At 45.6% G+C, this 21253-nt stretch overlaps 1 protein-coding gene across 1 annotated transcript in view; it reads left to right on the forward strand.

Moving 5' to 3' along the window:
- Positions 1-21253, forward strand: part of CCDC148 (coiled-coil domain containing 148) — a 314748-nt gene that overhangs the window by 252663 nt on the left and 40832 nt on the right. The window contains 1 exon segment of the mRNA XM_030210638.1: positions 19707-19824. Within this exon segment, the coding sequence (XP_030066498.1) occupies positions 19707-19824 (118 nt within the window).

Raw genomic sequence — 21253 nt, forward strand, 5'->3', positions numbered from 1 at the left:
GTAGTTGGAGGGACAGGTAGGGTCTAGTGATGGTTTCACACTGAGTAGTATACACTATGCTAACAGAAGAAGCTTGAACATAGTAAAAAGTTTTGAAATATTTTTTAATTGAGAGGCATTAGCACAAAGCCTGAGGTGACCAAGAATTTTATTCCATAATCTAATCTTATACTCTTTTTATATACCACAACACTCCCATAATAGGGTCCATTACAGTTTACAACATACAGTCAAATAGTCATATACAATCTAAAAATACATTAAAAAATTAGTGGACCAATCAGCTTTACAAGAACAAAAAAGTCTTAAGTTTCTTATGAAATAATAAGTAGTTATTTTCAATTCTGATAGTAGTAGGAAGAAAGTTCCAATGTGGAATCACAAAGCTAGAAAAGATGGACTTGGTTATTGTAGAATATCGTACCCCCCTTTAGGGCTATGGACAGTAATATAAGAATATTATGTAAATGTAAGGAAAATCTACCCATAGGGGAACTAACTAGGTCAGTGACTAGAGAGGAAAAATAGCCATAAATGGCCCAAAACACTATATAGACAGATTCGAAAAGATTCGTTTTTTGCACTGAGAGCCTGGTGAAGTTGGAAGTAATCTTGTAGCCAGGAGCAGCCCACCAGGGGATGCAATATGCTCTCACACTGAGGATGTGTCTCCAGGAGCTTCTGCTCAGGAGGGAAGAGTTAGGATGGCTGTTGTAGTTGCTGATTCAATTATTAGGCATGTAGATAGCTTGGTAGCTGGTGGACATGAGGATTGATTGGTCACTTGCCTGCCTGATGCGAAGTTGGTGGACCTCACACGTCACCTAGATATGATTTTAGATAGTGCTGGGGAGGGGCCAGCTGTCTTGGTACATGTAGGTACCAGTGGCATAGGAAAATGTGGGAGGGAGGTTCTGGAAGCCAAATGTAGGCTCCTAGGTAGAAAGCTAAAATCCAGATCCTTCAGGGTAGCATTTTCAGAAATGCTCCCCATTCCATGCGCAGGGCCCAAGATACAGGCAGAGCTCCGGAGTTTAATTGCGTGGATGAGGCGATGGTGCAGGGAGGAGGGTTTTAGATTTGTTAGGAACTAGGCAACATTCTGGGAAGAGGGAGCCTATTCCGAAAGGATAGGCACTTTAACCAGGGTAGGACCAGGCTGCTGGCATGGGAATTTAAAAAGGCGATAGAGCAGCTTTTAAACTAGAAATTGGAAGAAGGCCGATGGTTGTTCAAAAGTGCATGGTTTGGAATAAGGCATCTTTCAAAGATATCACCAAAGCAGGGAAGATTGGGCATCCCAATAGTGAGGTTGCAATAGAGACCATAGTAGACGAGGTGTCTTTAAAGAAAAAGCATACAGATTTTCAAGATTGCACATTATCATGTCAACTGCTGAACAAGATGCAAATAGGAACAACAAACATAGTTTGAAATGTCTGTATGCAAATGATAGAAGCCTAAGATATAAGTTGAGAGAGTTAGAATATATTGCACTAAATGAAAAAATAGATATAATAGGCATCTCTGAGAACTGGTGGAAGGAGGATAACCAGTGAGACACTGTCATACCAGGTTACAAATTATATTGCAGTGATAGGGTAGATCGAATTGGTGGAGGGGTAACATTGTATGTTAAGGAGTTCCTTGAATCGAACAGACTAAAAATTCTGCAGGACACAAAACATATCTTAAATTCCATGTGTAAAAGAGAAAAGGATGAACTGACAGATGTAGAAATGTTATTAGAAATTAGGGAGGCCAACAAACTGGGGAACACAATAATAATGGGTGATTTTAATTACCGGATATTGACTGGGTAAATGCAACATAGGGCATGCTAGAGAGGTAAATTTCCTTGATGAAATCAAGGACTGCTTTTGGAGCAGCTGGTTCAGGAGCTAACAAGAGGAAGAACAATTCTACACCTAATCCTTATAGGAGTGCATGATCTGGTGCAGGAGGTGATGGTGCTGGGGCCCCTTGATAAGTGATCATAACATGATCAGATTTGATATAAGATTTGGAGTAAGTACACACAGGAAATCTGATACATTAGCATTTAACTTTCAAAAAGGAGACTATGATAAAATGAGAAGAATGGTGAAAAAAAACTTAGAGGAGCAGCTGCAAAGGTCAAAAAATTACGTCAGGCGTGGATGCTATTCAAAAATACCTGGAAGCCCAGGCCAAATATATTCCATGTATTAAAAAAGGAGTAAGGAAGACCAAACGACAGCTGACATTGTTAAAAAGTGAGGTGAAGGAAGCTATTAGAGCTAAAAGAAATCCTTCAGAATATGGAAGAAGGATCCAACTGAAACAGCATAAGGAATGGCAAATCAAATGCAAAGCATTGATAAGGAAGGCAAAGAGAGATTTTGACAAGAAGATTGCGTTGGAGGCAAAACACATAGTAAAAACTTTTTTAGGTATACTAAAAGCAAGAAGCTGGCAAGGGAATCAGTTGGACCATTGGATGACCGAGGGGTAAAAGAGGAACTCAGGGAAGACAAGACCATAGCAGAGAGTTTAAATGAATTCTTTGCTTCGGTCTTCACCAAGGAAGATGTGGGAGAGATACCGGTGCCAGAAATGATATTCAGTGCTAATGAGTCAGAGAAACTGAATCAAATCTCTGTAAACTTGATGTAATGGGGCAATTTGACAATTTGAAGAGTAGCAAATTGCCTGGACTGGATGGTATATATCCTAGAGTATTGATAGAACTGAAAAATGAACTTGTAGAACTATTGTTAGTAATATATAATTTATTTTTAAAATCAAGCATGGTATCGGAAGATTGAAGGGTGGTCAATGTAACGCCAATTTTGTAAAGGGTTCCAGAGGTGAGCCAGGAAATTACAGACCGGTGAGCCTGATGTTGGTGCTGGACAAAATGGTAGAGACTATTATAAAGAAGAAAATTACAGAGCATGGATTAATGAGACAAAGAGAGGCATAATTGAAAGGGACGTCCTTGTTTCGATTGGACGTCCTTGCAAAACGCCCCCATCCAGGGGCGGGGAAACCCATATTTTCGAAACAAGATGGACGTCCATCTTTCGTTTCAATAATATGGTCAGGGACGCCCAAATCCTGAAATTTGGTCGTCCTTAGAGATGGTCATCCGTAGACTTGGTCGTTTCTGATTTTCGGCGATAATGGAAACTAAGGACGGCCATCTTATAAATGACCAAATGCAAGCCATTTGGTCATGGGAGGAGCCAGCATTTGTAGTGCACTGGTCCCCCTGACATGCCAGGACACCAACTGGGCACCTTAGGGGGCACTGCAGTGGACTTCATAATTTGCTCCCAGGTACAAAGCTCCCTTACCTTGTGTGCTGAGCCCCCCCAACCCCCCCAAAACCCACTATCCACAACTGTACACCACTACCATAGCCCCAGACTCCGTTCCTTTTATCTTGCTGCACCATATGCCTGGAATAGACTTCCTGAGCTGGTACATCAAGCTCCATCTCTGACCGTCTTCAAATCTAAGCTAAAAGCCCACCTTTTTGATGCTGCTTTTAACTCCTAACCCTTGTTCACTTTGATCAGAACCCTTATTTTATCATCCTCACTTTAATATTCCCTTATCTCTTGTTTGTGCTGTTTGTCTGTCCTAATTAGATTGTAAGCTCTGTCGAGCAGGGACTGTCTCTTCATGTTAAAGTGTACAGCGCTGCGTACGTCTAGTAGCGCTATAGAAATGATAAGTAGTAGTAGTATAGCCCTTACGGGTGAAGGGAGGCACCTAGATGTGGGTACAATGGGTTTGTGGTGGGTTTTGGAGGTCTCGCTGTTTTCTCCACAAACGTAACAGGTAGGGGAGGACATGGGCCTGGGTCCGCCTGCCTGAAGTGCACTGCACCCACTCAAACTGCTCCAGGGACCTGCATACTGCTGTGATGGACCTGAATATGACATCTGAGGCTGGCATAAAGGCTGGCAATCAATATTTTGAAAGATGTAATTTGAGGGTAGGAGTGGGTTAGTGACCACTGGGGGAGTAAGGGGAGGTCATCCCTGATTCTCTCTGGTGGTCATCTGGTCATTTCGGCACCTTTTTGTGCCTTGGTCGTAAGAAAAACATGACCAGGTAAAGTCGTCCAAGTGTTAATCAGGGACTTCCTTGTTTCTTTTTATTATGGGTCGAGGACGTCCTAGTGTTAGGCACGCCCAAGTCCCACCTTCGCTACGCCTCCGATATGCCCCTTGAACTTTGGCCGTCCCTGCGACGGAGTGCAGTTGGGGACGTATCTTCCGATTTATGTCGAAAGATGGGCGTCCTTCTCTTTCGAAAATGAGCCCAAAAGCCAACATGGATTTACTACTACTACTACTTAACATTTCTAAAACGCTACTAGGGTTACGCAGCGCTGTACAATTTAACATGGAAGGACAGTCCCTGCTCAAGGAGCTTACAATCTAAAAGACAGGTGTACAATCTAAAGATGGGCGTCCTTCTCTTTCGAAAATGAGCCCAAAAGCCAACATGGATTTAGTGAAGGGAAATCTTGCCTTATCAATCTACTAGATTTCTTTGAAGGGATGAACAAACGTGGATAAAGGTAAGCCGGTTGATATTGTGTATCTGGATTTTCAAAAGGCATTTAACAAAGTACCTCATGAAACATTCCAGAGGAAATTATAAAGTCGTGGGATATGGAATAGGAGGTAGTGTTTTATTGTGGTTAAAAGATATAAAACAGAGAGTAGGGTTAAATGGGCAGTATTCTCAATTGAGAAGAGTTGATAGTGAGTTCTGCAGGGGTCTGTGCTGAGACCGCTTCTTTTTAACATATTTATAAATGATCTAGATATAGGAATAACCAGTGAGGTAATTAAATTTGCTGATGACACAAAGTTATTCAAAGTTGTTAAATTGCAAGAGGATTGTGAAAAATTGCAAGAGGGCCTTACGAGACTGGGAAACTGAGAATCCAAATGGCAGATGACATTTAATGTGAGCAAGTGCAAAGTGATGCATGTAGGAAAGAGGAACTCAAACTATAGCTATGTGAATCAAGGTTCCACATTAGGAATCATCGACCAGGAAAAGGATCTAGGTGTCATTGTTGATGATACGTTGAAACTCTCTGTTCAGTGTGGTGCGGCGGCGACAAAGAAAACAAATAGCATGTTAGGTGTTATTAGGAAGGGAATGGAAAACAAAAATGAGGACGTTATAATGCCTTTATATCTCTCCATGGTGCAAGTGCACCATGAATACTGTGTGCAATTCTGGTCATTGTATCTCAAAAAAGGTATAATGGAATTAGAAAAGGTACAGAGAAGGGCGACGAAAATGATAAAGGGGATGGGATGACTTCCCTGTGAGAAAAGGCTAAAGCTGCTAGGGCTCTTCAGCTTAGAGAAAAGACGGCTGAGGGGAGATATGATGGAGATGTATAAAATATTGAATGGAGTGGAATGGGTAGATGTGAATCGCTTGTTTACTCTTTCAAAAAATACTAGGAATAGGGGGCATGCAATGAAGCTACAAAGTAGTGAGTTTAAAACAAATCAGAGAAAATATTTCTTTACTCAAAGAGTAATTAAACTCTGGAATTTGTGGTAAAAGCAGTTAGCTAAGCGGGGTTTTAAAAAGGTTTAGATATCTTTCTAAGGGGGTTTTAAAAAAGTTTGGAGTTATCTGCAGCAGGGTCCATAGAAATAAAATGGGCCCTGCTTCAGATAACTAGAGCTAAGCTTTAGAAAAAGACCCTCTAAAAGAAAAGTCCAAAAGCCATTATTAAAATGGACTTGGGAAAATCCACTGCTTATTTCTGGGATAAACTGCATAAAATGTATTGTACTGTTTTGGGATCTTGCCAGGTACTTGTGACCTGGATTGGCCACTGTTGGAAACAGGATGATGAGCTAGATGGACCTTCGGTCTGTCCCAGTATGGCAGTGCTTATATTCTTATGTTCAATGTAAGGATAGATGATCAAATGAAATGTTATATATTTTCTCAGATTACAAATTGGACTGATAGAAGTATTTTGAATTAACTGCATTTTTTTTAGCTGTTTAGCTGATATACCCAGGTAGAGAATGTTATAATAGCCCAAAGACAAATCATGTGTTCAAGTTTCCATATAATTGACACTGAAGGTAAAACTAACTGCTTAGATGTTTCACATCTTAATTGCCGACAATAATGCTGAAGTGGTCTGTAAAGATAATCTGGATAATGCTTCTGAATATCTCCTCAGTGACATTTCTCCTCGGCTTCATCTCTGGCCATCTTCAAATCTAAGTTAAAAGCCCACCTTTTTGATGCTGCTTTTAACTCCTAACCCTTACTCACTTGTTCAGAACCCTTATTTTATCATCCCCACTTTAATATTCCATTATCTTTTGTTTGTCCTGTTTGTGTGTCCTAATTAGACTGTAAGCTCTGTCGAGCAGGGACTGTCTCTTCATGTTCAAGTGTACAGCGTTGTATACGTCTAGTAGCGCTATAGAAATGATAAGTAGTAGTAGTAGTAGTAATTTATCTGGGTAGCAGGTGCTGTTGCTCATATATTTGCTTTTAAATATCGGCTCCTTAATGCTCATGACTTAGAGGCTCTTTTACTAAGTTCTGTTAGGCCCCAATCAAACATATAAACGGCAAGTGACCGACTCACCTGCAAATGCGCAGTAAAGACTTCCCTCTCTGTCCCGCCCTCGCGTCAAGACGTGATGACGTCAGAGGGCGGAACAGAGAGGGAAACGGAGTCGGAGTCACTGTCGGACACTGCCGTCTGGAAACGAACATCGCGTGCACCAGCCTCCACCCTCCTCCTCATCCCCGCCACTGCTCCCGCCCTCCTCCGCATCGGGCCCCCTGCACTGACCTGACAGCTCCTCTCACCTCCGTGTGGAAGCGCTGCAGGCAGCAGCAGAGCGATCTGCTGCTGCCTGCAGCGCTTTCACATGGAGGTAAGAGGCGCTGTCAGGTCAGTGCAGGGGGCCCGGCATGGAGGGGGGAGGGAGTGGCAGCGAGGAGGGTAGCTGGAAATCTCACCCGTTTTTACGGGCTTAATGGCTAGATAAGCAATAAATGGACTACTGTGGGACATGCTACAGAGTCACGCAGTAGTTTTTGAATGTGCATGCGCAAACCACACTCTAAATCATTATGAAGAAGTGTGTTAGGCGGAGACTAGACATTCCTGTGCTAACCATTTAATGCATCTACATAACCATGTGTTAACTGGTTTGCACTCAGGTAACACAGGAGCCCTTATCACCTGCAAAATAGGAGGCAGTAAGTGCTCCTGCAGTAATTTTTTTAAATAGCCATGGTAAAAATGACCTTAGCACACAGAAAAGACCTACATAAGGGTGCACTAAGGCCTATTTTTACTGCAGTTTAGTAAAAGGACCCACAGTTAGCTAAATCAAGATCAGCTTTACACCCAATAAATACTTTTAGGCATATCTTTACCCCCTGTTTACTAAGCCTCACTAGAGGCTGCCGTGTGCTATTGCCAACACAGCCCATTCACTTTGAATGGACTGTGCCAGCATTGTTGCACGGCTGCCGCTAGCACAGCTTAGTAAACAGGGGGGTTAGTTTCTATAAATACATGTAAAATCATTTTTATAACAACTTTAATAACTGAAAACTGCTGCAGAGCTGAAGAAATCTGCTGTAATGGTACAATTGTGAGAACTGAAAGTTATTACTAGGCATAGTGAAATCCATAAACACACTACAAAACCTTATTATATAATAGCTTGCTGGTACTATTGTGGTATGAGAAATACTAGTATTTATATATTGGTTTGAATGACTATGTTTGTGGAGAATCACTTCCATTCTTTCTTTCCCTTTGAGAGAAAGCAAATGTACTCAGTAAAGGAATTTTTACATTTTTTTTTTCTCTTAAATGAAGTGTGCAGGGGCATTTAAACACCATTTCAGCACCAAGTCTATTTTTTATATTCTTTCCAGTTTTCTGTTTGCAACATTAAAAATGATGAAATACTAGTTTTGTCCAACAGAGAAAAGAAATGCTGAAAGTCCTGCAACATTTCTTAATGTGTAGCATAAAAATCAACTTCATTAGGATCCATGTAGCTGCAGCTGGCACTTACTATCAGTTTGTGTAAGGAAATCCAATTTTGGCCAGATTTACGTAAGACATCAAGAGGCCCTTTTACTACAGGGTGGTAGGGCTACTGCGCAGGTAGCATGCAGCCAAACAGCAATACCACTGGGCGTGCCCAGTCATCCTGTGGTAGTTCTGCTTTTCCCGTGCACTATTTTCCATGCTAGAAAATAACAATTATTTTCTAGTGCGGAGGGCAGGAAGTAGGTATGCCTGGCGGTAATCAGGCAGGTCAGGCATATTGCTGCTCACTGCCTGATTACTGCACAAGTAGTGCGTGAGCCTTTACCGCCTGCTAAATAGGTGGCAATAGGGGCTCAGGTAGTAGTGGCCATGCGCTAATTTGGAAATTAGCACATAGTCATTAATGGAACAATTAGAAATTCAAGCATTTTAGAGCCGCACTAAAAAGTGGCTGGAGCACATGGGAAACCCACACACTAAAACTACCACCAGACAGTTTTTAGCATGGCTTAGTAAAAGGACCCCCAAATAAATATGCTATTTTCACTTGAAGTTTCCCCTTAAGTGGTGTCATGAGACATCAATGTGACTTTGTTCCAGTTGATCAAACTCTTCAGTTTTACTCTTATGAACTTGGTTCCTGATGTGAAAGGTCATATTTTGGGTGACTTTGATTTCAACCTGCAATCGGCAGGAGTGTAGCCAGACAACAGATTTTGGGTGGGCCTAGGCAAGAAGTGAGTGGGTACCAAGTGTTCTCTCCCCACCACCACCACCACCACAAAAAAAAAATATCTCAGCTGGCAGGAAAACTCTTCTTTCCACATTGGCAGTCTGTAGTAGGCATGTGCTGAAAACTGAGCCTGTACAGGTGCCGGTATCATGGAGAGTAGCGTTTTCGTTACCATTAGGGGAAGTCATCAGCTGGTGGAGCTTGGGATCCCCACCAGCTACCACTAAACATGTGCTACTGTTGGGTGGGCCTGAGCTCTAAGTGAGTGGGCCCTGGCCCATTCAGGCCCACCTGTGGCTATGCCACTGTTATTGACTCTTTACATTGGTATTCTTATCAACCTATTTTTATTTGAAGCTCTTAGCTAGGCTTCTTGTTACAGACAGTGAAATTACGTACCTGTAATGCTTGTTTTCTGATATTGGATACTGAATGGAATCACACAACCCATCCTTATGGTCAATGTATTTTCAGCCAAACTCAAACAGCAGTAAAAAGTGGCCTTAGTGAGGCCTTACACGCATCATTCCCACGCGCTAAGGCCATTTTTTCTTCTTGGGTAAAATGGCTGATTTCTCTATTTTCCCTATTAATGGCCACATGCTACTTTTGCTGTTTGTGTTTGGCCATTAGTGCGTGAGCCCCTACTGCCACTCATTATGTAGGTGGTAAGAGCTCACGCACTAACCACATGCTAATCGGTTAGTATGCAGCAATGTAGCTGTGCTAACCAATTAGCGCAGAACATACCTCCAGACCTGCCCCAGTGCTAAAAAATAGATTTCATTTTTTAACACAGAGGTGGCACACACACATCCTAAAAATACGATGGGACACCTCAGTATGCCCCATGATAAGCCATTTTATGCTGCAGTAAGCAGCTTTGTAAAAGGGCCTCTTAAATTTCAGCTGAAAATTCATAAATTAAAAAAGTTGATCTTTTAGGCCAGCCATTCATTTGCCTAGATTTAGGAGCCTAATTTATGAGCTTAGGGGACAAGTCTTTAATTGGGCAACTCCAATTTTAGGCGCCTGGAGAGTGCAATGTAGGAGCCTCTTCTATAAAGGAAAATAAGCACATACTTTATTTTTATAGAATATTAGCATAACTGGGTGCTTATGAGTCTAACATTTAGGCAGTCGCACATCATCAGCCATGGAACTGGAAAAAAATGTGAATTCCTACATGCCAGAAGCGTAGCCAGGTTGAGACATCGGGGGGAGGATAGAGCAGACTGCACAGGCACACGTAGGCATGACAGACCGGCAGGACCGCATAAAAAATAGGCGCCGGTGTCATCAGAAGTCTGTTTGGGGGAGCAGTCACTCCCCTGGCAACCCACCTAGCTACACCACTGCTACATGCTGCAGGTATTCTGTAAATTATGTGTGTAAGTGGGAGTCCCATCTATGCCCTGCCCATGCTCCACCTCTGTGTACACCTCCTTCCAAATACTCGCTATGCAGAATAGTGCTTAAGTGTGTATATTATTATTATAACTAGGAGCTTTGGAAAAGCCTGACTTTGGTTCAGGATCTAAAAATGGCAGAAAAGCTCACAGGCCTGTAACTGTAATTTGAACCATGGAAGTTCCAGTAAAGCTCCTGAGCTGTTGGGACATACCATGCAGCAAAATAAGGAAGGGGCTAGGGTGCAAAAACCTCATAAACAGGATGGTACGGTTTACCAACAGGGCAGAATTGGTTACACCCTCGGTTATACCCAGGAAGATATGGTCAGCTGAGCGGTCTCGCAGGAAGATGACCAAGCTTTCTGATCAATGCTGAAAACAACAAGCACGTACAGTAAATGGTCACTAAGGTATTAACCACAATATTAACATATATCCAATAAGGTGTGAATATGTCAATTTACCTGTATCCTGTTTAGGCATATAAAAAGGAGTGTATTTCCTGCTTTAATGGAGTATTTGGACTGCCAGTACTTTTGTATGAGCAGCTAGTCTCCCAAAAGCAATTGTCAATTGTATTGTATTTGGTGAGTAGAAAATAAAGATATCTAATTGCTTTTCCAACCAAACGCAGCCTTGGGTGATTTATTTATTCCTAGATAGTGGTGGGTGGACCACTATACTGGGAGGGATAAATACACCCAGAAAAAGTCATTGGTAACCCCCAGATGTATTAGAGGGAGTATCTGGTTGAACCACATTTTGGGGTCCCAGTTACCAATGGGGAGAGCTTTATAATGGTCTAACTATGGCCCCTAGTTACCAAGCACTTTTCCCAACTACAGTTCTCTGTGTTGTGGTGGTGGTTGGGGGGGGGGGGAATTGTTTGTGGTGCTTGCACAAAGTGCTGCTGGTACTTCCCCCCCCCCCCCCCCCAACCAGTTGGTCACTCTTACCCCATCCTTTTTTCTGAGCACAATTTTTTTAACTCTCTGCACTATCCTGGGCTCCCATTGCTCGGTCTTGGCTGGGTCTCCTGGCACTTTAGGGCCCTTTTACTAAGCTGCAGTAAGCCCAACGTGGGCTTACTGCTCACCATTCCGGAACTACCACCAGCCCAGAGTGGTAGTTTTACCCCCAGCCCACAACATTTCCGGTGCTAGTGGAAATAGTTAACAAATATTTCCGCAGGGGATTACCTGGCTGTAACTGGGCAGTGCCACTTGCTACCCAGTTACCACCAGGTTAACATGGAAGCCCTTACCGCCACTGATGGCAATAAATGCTCCCCCCCTCGCATTGCCACACGATTAGAGCAATCGTACCACATGGCCATGTCTTTTTTGTGCCTTTTAACCTGCTGCAGTAAAAAGGACCTCAGCTCGCAGCAAAAATGACCCTGTAGCGCAGGGCCCTCTTTACCACAGCTTAGTAAAAGGGCCCCTTAGAAACTTTGAGGCAAATGATATGGATCTGGTGTTCTGCAAGAACAGCATGGAATTATGGGTACCATGTGGCTCCAAATGTCTAATTGCTGTGTGAAGCTGAGAGTCAGCACTCTGCTCTGCCAAAAAATGCAATGCTGTTTTGCTGGAGCCAGGGCTGTGATTGTGATTTTCCGAGGACGAGCAGGCTGCTTATTCTCACATGTGGGTCGACGTCCGCGTCGGTTCAGGAACCGGCATTTTGCCAGCAAAATAAAAACAAAGTTTTGCTAGAGTGTTCTAGCGAGCGAATCGCACACACCGCGCCTGCGTGGACAACTTCCTGCCCGTCATGTGAGCTTGCTTCCTCAGTTTTTTCTTGTCCGCGGTGGAGAGACAGAGTTTCAGCTCTTCTCTTCATTTCTGGCCCAGGAAACAGAGCCTTGACGACTAGTTCGTGTTAGTTTTCTTTTCTTTTTTTCGTCATTCTTTAAAAAACTTCTTACCCGTATTTTCTTATAATTAGCCCCTTTTTATAAGTGTCTCGAGAAGCCAATGAGAAAACCTTTTTGGGGTTCAGTCCAGTACTTCGACGTCGACATTGACATCGGTACCGAGGTCGTCGGCATCGACATCGACAGGAGCATTGATGTCGGGAAGAAAAGTAATGGCTGCTGAGAGACCAACTCACGCTGGGAGCAGTGAGGCGTCAAATGGGTCTCCACCTGCCTCGAGGCCTCCTGTTATGCAGGTCCCCCGGGACCGACCTTCGTCAGACCCGGCCCCGAGGAAACGTGAGGATTCCACGTCCTCCTCATCGGTACAGAGGAGTCTCGATGACGGGCGTCGAGCGAAGGCAAAGAAGCACTGTCATCGTTCTCTTTCGACACATGGTACTGGGAGATCCGGGGCGTCGAGAGAGTCGGCACCCGAGAAGCGTCGGCGCCGAGAGGATCGCTCCCCCTCAATATAGGAGGTGCCGATGCATCGGTCTCCTAGCAGCCCGGTACCTGCTCCCAAGCCTCCATGGATTCTGACACTGCCTGTTCCACTGACCCCGCAGCCTTCTCAGATGGTGGCTCTCGACGAGCGCATCCAGGCCTTGTTTCCAGAACTTCTGGAGGAACTGCTATGACAGTCAGCTTCGGTGTCCGGGTGCTTGCGCCTTCTGTTTCTGCTGCTGCAGCGGTGTCTGGCCCTTCGCCTGTGGTGAGGTCCCCGATTGCGATGCTGCTTGCGGCATCCACGTCGGCTGCCACCCAGGTCGACTCCCCTTCGACGTCGGTGGAGGGATCTTTGCCGCAGTCGGACCGGGCATCAGCCTCTCAACATTGCCATAGAGGACATCGTTCCTCGGCATCGAGGCAGGTTCAGTGTCGAAGCACCTTAACTCAGGTTCTATCCGATACTGAGCAGGAGTGTTCGTGGGAGTCAGAAGAGGATCCCAGGTACTTCTCTTCTGATGAGTCCTTTGGGATTCCCTCTGATCCTTTCCCTCCACCAGAAAGGAGACTATCTCCACCGGAGAATCTGTCCTTTTCCTCTTTTGTCCAGGAAATGGCTACGGCTATTCCCTTCCCTGTGGAAGTTGAGGATGAGCCCAGGACTGAGATGCTCAAGGTCCTGGATTATTCTTCTCCACCTAAATAGGCTGTGACAGTTCCTTTGCATAAGGTACTGAAGGAAGTCCTTATGCGAAACTGGTCAGCCCCTCTGTGGGGCCCCGTGGTCCCGAAAAAAGCTGAATCCCATTATCGGATCCACGGTGAGCCTGGGTTGATGAGGTGTCAGTTACCCCACAATTCCAAGGTGGTGGACTCCGCCCTCAAGAGAGCCAGGAGTACTAGAGACTATGCTTCGGCAACCCCAGGCAGAGAGGCTAGAACTCTTGACTCTTTTGGGAGAAAGATGTAGCAGGCTGCTATGCTCGCCGCCAAGATCCAGTCTTACCAGCTCTTCACAAGCATGCAATTGTGGGACTTGATACGGCAACTGTCGAGCTTGGTTGATGCACTCCCTACGGAGCTGGCCGAGCCTTTTCGCCAGGTGGTCAGGCAGCAGAAGGTGTGTCGAAAGTTCCTGGCCAGGGGTACTTTTGACACTTTTGATGTGGCATCCAGAGTTGCTGCTCAAGGTATAGTGATGCGCACTGTCATGGCTGCGTGTCTCTGACCTGGATCATTCTGTCCGGCAGCGAATGGCGTATTTTCCTTGCCGGGGGGATAATCTTTTTGGTGAAAAAGTAGAGGATCTAGTTGATCAAATCAAGAAGCATAATGATGCTATGGATTCTCTCTCCCATCGGACGTCTTCTGCTACTGCCTCCTCATCTAGGAGGTTTTTTGCGGGAGGAGGAGTGCTCCCTATTCCTATTCTAGGCATAGGTACACTCCTGCTTCTCGGCAGCCTGCCCAGGCTCTACCCCAGCGCTCTTGTTCTCGTCAACAGCATGCGACTAAGGCCCATATTGCTCCCCAGCAAAAGCAGGGGACGGGCTTTTGACTGGCTCCAGTTAAGCATAGCCTTAATAAAAGTGTCCATACCAGACAACTTACCGGTTGGAGGAAGGTTGATATTTTTTCACCAACGGTGCCTTTATAACCTCCGACCGGTGGGTTCTTCAAATAGTCCGGTTAGGATACACTCTCAATCTGGAATCCAAACCTCCATATTGTCCACCGGGAGCTCAGTCCTACAGCTCCCAGCACAAGCAGGTACTTGCAGAGGAAATCTCCGCCCTTCTACAGGCCCAAGCGGTTGAACCCATTCCACCAGGGGAAGAAGGGCTGGGATTCTATTCCAGGTACTTCCTTGTGCAGAAGAAAACAGGGGGGATGCGCCCCATCCTAGATCTAAGGGGCCTGAACAAATTTCTAGTTCGAGAAAAGTTCAGGATGGTGATAAATAGTAGTAGTAGTAGTTTCCCTGGGCACCCTTCTTCCCATGATTCAAGAGAACGATTGGCTATGCTCTCTGGACTTAAAGGATGCTTACACACATATCTTGATTCTTCCATCTCACAGGAAGTATCTTCGATTTCGGCTGGGAACTCAGCACTTTCAGTACTGTGTGCTGCCTTTTGGTCTGGCGTCTGCGCCCATAGTATTCACAAAGTGCCTGGCGGAAGTCACAGCGTCACTACGCAGACTGGGAGTGCATGTGTTCCCTTCTCTCGACAATTGGCTGGTGAAGAGAACCTCGAAGACAGGCGCTCAGCAGTGCATGCGAATGACTATTCAGGTACTAGAGCTACTGGGGTTTGTAATCAATTACCCCAAGTCCCATCTCACTCCAGTGCAAAAGTTGGAAATCATTGGAGCCCTGTTGAACACAAAGACAGTTTGAGCTTATCTTCCCGAGACAAGGGCAGACAACCTCCTGTCCCCAGTGTTCATAGTTCGAGCGTCTCAACAGATCACAGCTCGGCAGATGTTGAGACTTCTGGGGCACATGGCCTCCACAGTTCATGTCACTCCCATGGCACATCTACACATGAGATTGGCTCAGTTGACCCTAGCTTCCCAGTGGTATCAAGCTGTGGGGAATCTAGAGGATGTAATCCAACTGTCCTCCGACTTCCGGAATTCTCTGCAGTGGTGGGTGATTCGATCCAATCTGACCTTGGGACGTCCATTCCAAATTTCTCAGCCACAAAAAGTGCTGACGACGGATGCATCCCTCCTGGGGTGGGGAGCTCATGTAGATGGGCTTCACACTCAAGGAGCCTGGTCCTTTCAGGAAAAAGGTCTTCAGATCAATCTCCTGGAATTGCGAGCGATCTGGAACGCTCTAGAGGTGTTCAGAGACCGGCTGTCCAATCAAATTATCCTAATTCAGACAATCAGGTTGCCATGTATTACACCAACAAGAGGGGGGGGGCACTGGATCTCGCCCTCTGTCAGGAAGCCGTCCAGATTAGGGTTACCATTTTTTGTCCTCATAAAAAGGAGGACACTTGCCCCACCCCTTTCACGCCCCTGCCCTGCCCCTTTCACACACTCGCCCCACCCCTGACGCATATTCCCCTCCCCCGATCACCCCCTCCTCCACCATCATCTTTCCTCCCCCGTCATTTCCACTCCCCCGTCACCTCCCCTCCCCTTACTCTACTATCCCTGGTGGTCTAGAGGTACCTCTTCATCTTCGGGGCAGGAAAGAGCACCCTCTTTCCTGCCTGGAGTGCTGCTGCTAGCTGCCCTGCATCCTGTGAGTCCGGCTCTCGGCGTTTCAAAATGGCCGCCGAGAGTTAAAGTCTCGCGAGGCTGCTTCAACTCACGGCGGCCATTTTAAAAACACTGAGAGCCGGACTCACAGGATGCAGGGCAGCTAGCAGCAGCGCTCTGGGCAGGAAAGAGGGGGCTCTTTCCTGCCCCGAAGATGAAGAGGTACCTCTAGACCACCAGGGATAGTAGAGTAGAGTAGGGGAGAGGAGTCCCGCGCCCGCCAGCCAGCCCGTTTGTCCAGAAATCCGGACAAACGGGCAGGCTGGACAAATCTGTCCAGATGCCCGGACATGTCCTCAAAAAGAGGACATGTTCGAGTAAATCCGGACGTATGGTAACCCTAGTCCAGATGTGGCTTTGGGCACCATCACGGCATGTTTCTCCAAGCCATTTATCTGGCAGGCGTAAACAACAGTCTGGCCAACAGGTTGAGCAGAATAATGCAACCTCACGAGTGGTCACTGAACATGGGCGTAGTCCGCAAGATCTTCCGAGCGTGGGACACCCCCTTGGTAGATCTTTTTGCTACTCAGATCAATCATAAGGTCCCTCAGTTCTGTTCCAGGCTTCAGGCCCATGACAGGCTAGCATCGAATGCCTTTCTCCTGCATTGGGGGACAGGCCTTCTGTATGCGTATCCTCCCATACCTCTAGTAGGGAAGACTTTTCTGAAACTCAAGCAAGACTGCGGAACCATGATCCTGATTGCACCCTTCTGGCCACATCAGATTTGGTTCCCTCTTCTTCTGGAGTTGTCCTCCGAAGAACCGTGGAGATTGGAGTGTTTTCCAACCCTCATCACTCAGAACGAGGGGTCGCTTCTACATCCCAACCTCCAGTCTCTGGCTCTCACGGCCTGGATGTTGAGAGCTTAGAATTTGCCTCCTTGGGTCTTTCAGAGGGTGTCTCCCGAGTCTCGCTTGCTTCCAGAAGAGATTCCACGAAGAGGTGTTACTTTTTCAAATGGAGGAGATTTGCCGTCTGGTGTGACAAGCAAGGCCCTAGATCCTCTTTCTTGTCCTACACAGATCCTGCTTGAATACCTTCTACACTTGTCAGAGTCTGGTCTCAAGACCAAGTCCGTAAGAGTTCACTTTAGTTCGATTAGTGCTTTTCATTGCCGTGTAGAGGGTAAGCCTATCTCTGGACAGCCTTTAGTTGTTTGCTTCATGAGAGGTTTGCTTTTGTCAAAGCCCCCGGTCAAACCTCCACCAGTGTCATAGGATCTTAACTTTGTTCTCACCCAGCTGATGAAAGCTCCTTTTGAGCCACTGAATTCCTGCCATCTGAAGTACTTGACCTGGAAGGTCATTTTCTTGGTGCCTGTTATTTCAGCTCATAGGGTCAGTGAGCTTCAGGCCTTGGTAGTACATGTACCTTATATCAAATTTCATCACAACAGAGTAGTCCTCCGCACGCACCCTAAGTTCCTGCCAAAGGTGGTGTCGGAGTTCCATCTGAACCAGTCAATTGTCTTGCCAACATTCTTTCACCGTCCTCATACCCACCCTGGCGAAAGCAGTTTGCATACCTTGGACTGCAAGAGAGCATTGGCCTTTTACGTGGAGTGGACAAAGCCCTTCAGACAGTCCACCCAGTTGTTTGTTTCTTTCAATCCCAACAGGAGGGGAGTCGCCATCGGAAAACGCATAATCTCCAATTGGCTAGTAGATTGCATTTCCTTCACTTATACCCAAGCTGGGCTGTTTTTAGAGGGCCATGTCACGGCTCATAATGTTAAGAGCCATGGCTGCATCAGTGGCTCACTTAAAGTTAGCCTCCATTGAGGAGATTTGCAAGGCTGCAATGTGGTCATCAGTCCACACATTCACATCTCACTACTGCCTTCAGTAGGATACCCGACACGACAGTCGGTTTGGGCAGTCGGTGCTGCAGAATCTGTTCGGGGTTTAGAATCCAACTCCACCCCCCTAGACTCATTTTTGTTCTGTTCCAGGCTGCACTCTCAGTTAGTTGTTTATGGTTTCAGGTCAATCTATGTTATGTCCTCACCGTTGCAATGCCCAATTGACCAATGTTCATTTTTTTGAGTGAGCCTGGTTGCTAGGGATACCCCACATGTGAGAACAAGCAGCCTGCTTGTCCTCAGAGAAAGCAAAGATACTTACCTGTAACAGGTATTCTCCGAGGACAGCAGGCTGATTGTTCTCACAAACCCGCCCTCCTCCCCTTTGGAGTTGTTCTTGTTGTTTGTTGCTTCTATGCTTTTTGATTAAACTGAGGAAGCACGCTCACGCGACGGGCGGGAAGTTATCTACGCATGCGCGGTGTGTGCGATTTGTGCGCTAGAAGACTCTAGCAAAACTTTGTTTTTATTTTGCTGGCAAAATGCTAGTTCCTGGGCCGAGGTGGACGTCGACCCACATGTGAGAACAATCAGCCTGCTATCCTCAGGTAAGTATCTTCGCTTTATTAGAAGACAGGTACTGTAAGTGATAAAATATAAGACAAAAATAATTTAAAACTGTTTTAACCTTTCAAAAAATCTTGGAATTTATGGGTGAAAATATGTTTAAATGAAAAGAAAGGTCCATATATTGTATGAGTCCCTTTGTGTATGTGCTCAGAGCAAATGCACTCTAGCCATCCTCACTGTAATACTATCCAGCTTATTTTCGAAAGAGATCGCCGCCCATCTTCCGACAGAAATCGGGAGATGGGCGTCGATCTCGATCTCCTGAATCCGGCCAAATTGGCATAATCGAAAGCCGATTTTGGGTGGCTTCAACTGTGTTGTGTTGCGGGGCCGGCGAAAGTTCAAAGGGAGCGTGTCGGCATGGTAGCGAAGGTGGGAGGGGGGCGTGCGTTGAGATGGCCGGCTTCGCCCGATAATGGAAAAAAGAAAGCCAGCCGTCACGAGAATTTGGTCCGCTTTATTTGGACCCTTTTTTTTTCAGGTCCAAGTCCCTAAAAAGGGCACCAACTGACCAGATGACCACCGGAGGGAATCGAGGATGACCTCCCCTGACTCCCCCAGTGGTCACTAGCCCCCTCCCATCCTCAAAACAACAACTTTAAAAACTTTTTTTGCCAGCCTCTATGCCAGCCTCAAATGTTATACCCAGCTCCCTGACAGCAATATGCAGGTCCCTGGAGCAGTCTGTAGTGGGTGCAGTGCACTTCAGGCAGGAGGACCCAGGCCCATCCCCCCCTACCTGTTACACTTATGGTGGTAAATGGGAGCCCTCCAAAACCCACTGTACCCACATTTAGGTGCCCCCCTTCAGCCCTTAGGGCTATGGTAATGCTGTAGAGTTGTGGCCAGTGGGTTTTGGGGGGGATTTGGGGGGCTCAGCACCCAAGAGAAGGGTGCTATGCACCTGGAAGCTAATTGTTTTATTTTTTAAATTTTTTAAAAGTGCCCCCTAGGGTGCCCGGTTGGTGTCCTGGCATATCAGGGGGGCCAGTGCACTAGAAATGCTGGCTCCTCCCACTCCCAAATGCCTTACATTTCGCCGGGTTTGAGATGGCCGGCTCCGGTTTCCATTATGGCTGAAAATTGGAGTCGGCCATCTCATCTAACCCCGGTGAGTGATTTGGCCGGCGCCAAGCATATTTCAAAAATACGCTTGGCTCCGCCCCTTCGCGGAGCCAGCCCCGAAGATGGCCGCCCATCGATTTGGCCGGCGCAGTTTGATTATGCCCCTCTATATGTAAACTACATGACCCATCCTCTGAGATGCTGTTCTTAGAGAATGAGCAATGTGAGTAATTTCACTTTTTAAACATAAAACACATAAGAAGTTGAATCCTAGATTCACAAGTGTGCATTTTATAATACCTACTTGTTCACTTAATATCTGTCTATTTTTAAAGGGTTATTTTTAGGCAGGCATTGTTGGAAAAACGTCTTACGGAGAGAAAAGAAAAGGACCTTCAAGAGATACATGAAGAAGAAGAAAGGCAAAGACGCCTTGAGATCCTGAGACAGCAGGTGCATTTAGCTAACTTTTGTATAGATTTTATTTATTTATTAGGATTTATTTACCACCTTTTTTAAGGAATTCACTCAAGGAGGTGTACAGTAAGAGTAAATCAAACATGAGCAATAGGCAATTACAGCAGTAAAAATACTCAAATAACAATACAAAGTATGGCAGTGTATACTACTTAAAATGTCAACACAATACGTAATAGAACATTTTAATTGACAATGAAGGGTATAAGCAAAGACAGAACTTATAGATAGGAAAGAGAGTTAGCAGGTATGGTGACTAATTTAAAGAAAGTTGCACATGAGGTCAGAGAGATAGTTAAATATTATCTCAGCTAGGGTAGGAGTGGATTAACATGTCCTGCTGCAGTATGTGCAGCCCGTGTCACTCCTTGTGTGTGTGAGTGAGACTAACAAGTTAATTACTTCTTCCATTAAAGGCCTGGTTGAAGAGCCAAGCTTTAACCTGCTTCCTGAAGTACAGATAGTCTTGTGTTAAGTGGAGCCTTTCAGGCAGTGCATTCCATAGTGTGTAATGTCTTTTGGAGAGGGTGTGGTTAGTGAGAGGACCTTAGTGTCCTTGGCGGTGTGTAGAGGATCATCCTATTCTTCAGGTACTCAGGGCTGTTTCCTTTAAGGGCCTTGAAGATCAGACATAGAGTTTTAAATTTTGCCCTGTATTATACTGCTAGCCAATGAAGTTTTTGCAAAATTGGTGTGATGTGGTCACATCATTTGCAACCTTCTATGAGTCTTGCTGCAGCGTTCTGAATCAGTTGGAGCTGGTGCAGACCCTTTGTAGTCAGACCGTTGCAGTAATCCAGTATTGATATTATCATGACATGCACAACTGGGATAAGATTTACCTTCTTGATATAAAAAGAGAGGCAGCGTAGCTGTCGCAAATAGTAGAAGCAGCTCTTGAAGGTTGCTTGGATTTGGGGAATCAGAGTAAGTGTTAAATCTAATTGTATTCCAAGGTTCCTGACTTGTGATTTGAGGGGGAGTTCGTACTTCCCAAAAGAGGTTTTGATGTCAGGTATGTATCCACTTGCGTTGGGGACTCAGAGAAGCTTGGTTTTACTTGGGTTCAGGCAGTTTGTTGTGTTTAGTCCATTCTTGAATTGATGTTAGACAAGTAATCAGTTTATTCAAGGCTGTAGGTAAGTCAGGTTCAATAGGTATGAGTAGCTGCACATCATCCGTGTAGATGTAGAACTGTGTCCATTGACTGAATCAGCTCAGTTAGTGGCTTGAGGTAGATATTGAACAGAATAGGTGACAGTATCGATCCTTGTGGTACCCTGCAGGTCAGTGCCCATGGTGGCAATGAGTTGCTGCCAAACATTACGGATTGTTGCCTGTCTGATAGATAAGATCTGAACTAGAGAGTAGCACGGGGACAGAAATCTTACCCATCCCTGCCCGT

This window comes from Microcaecilia unicolor, chromosome 7 (genome assembly GCF_901765095.1).
Source record: "Microcaecilia unicolor chromosome 7, aMicUni1.1, whole genome shotgun sequence".
Lineage (NCBI taxonomy): Eukaryota > Metazoa > Chordata > Amphibia > Gymnophiona > Siphonopidae > Microcaecilia > Microcaecilia unicolor.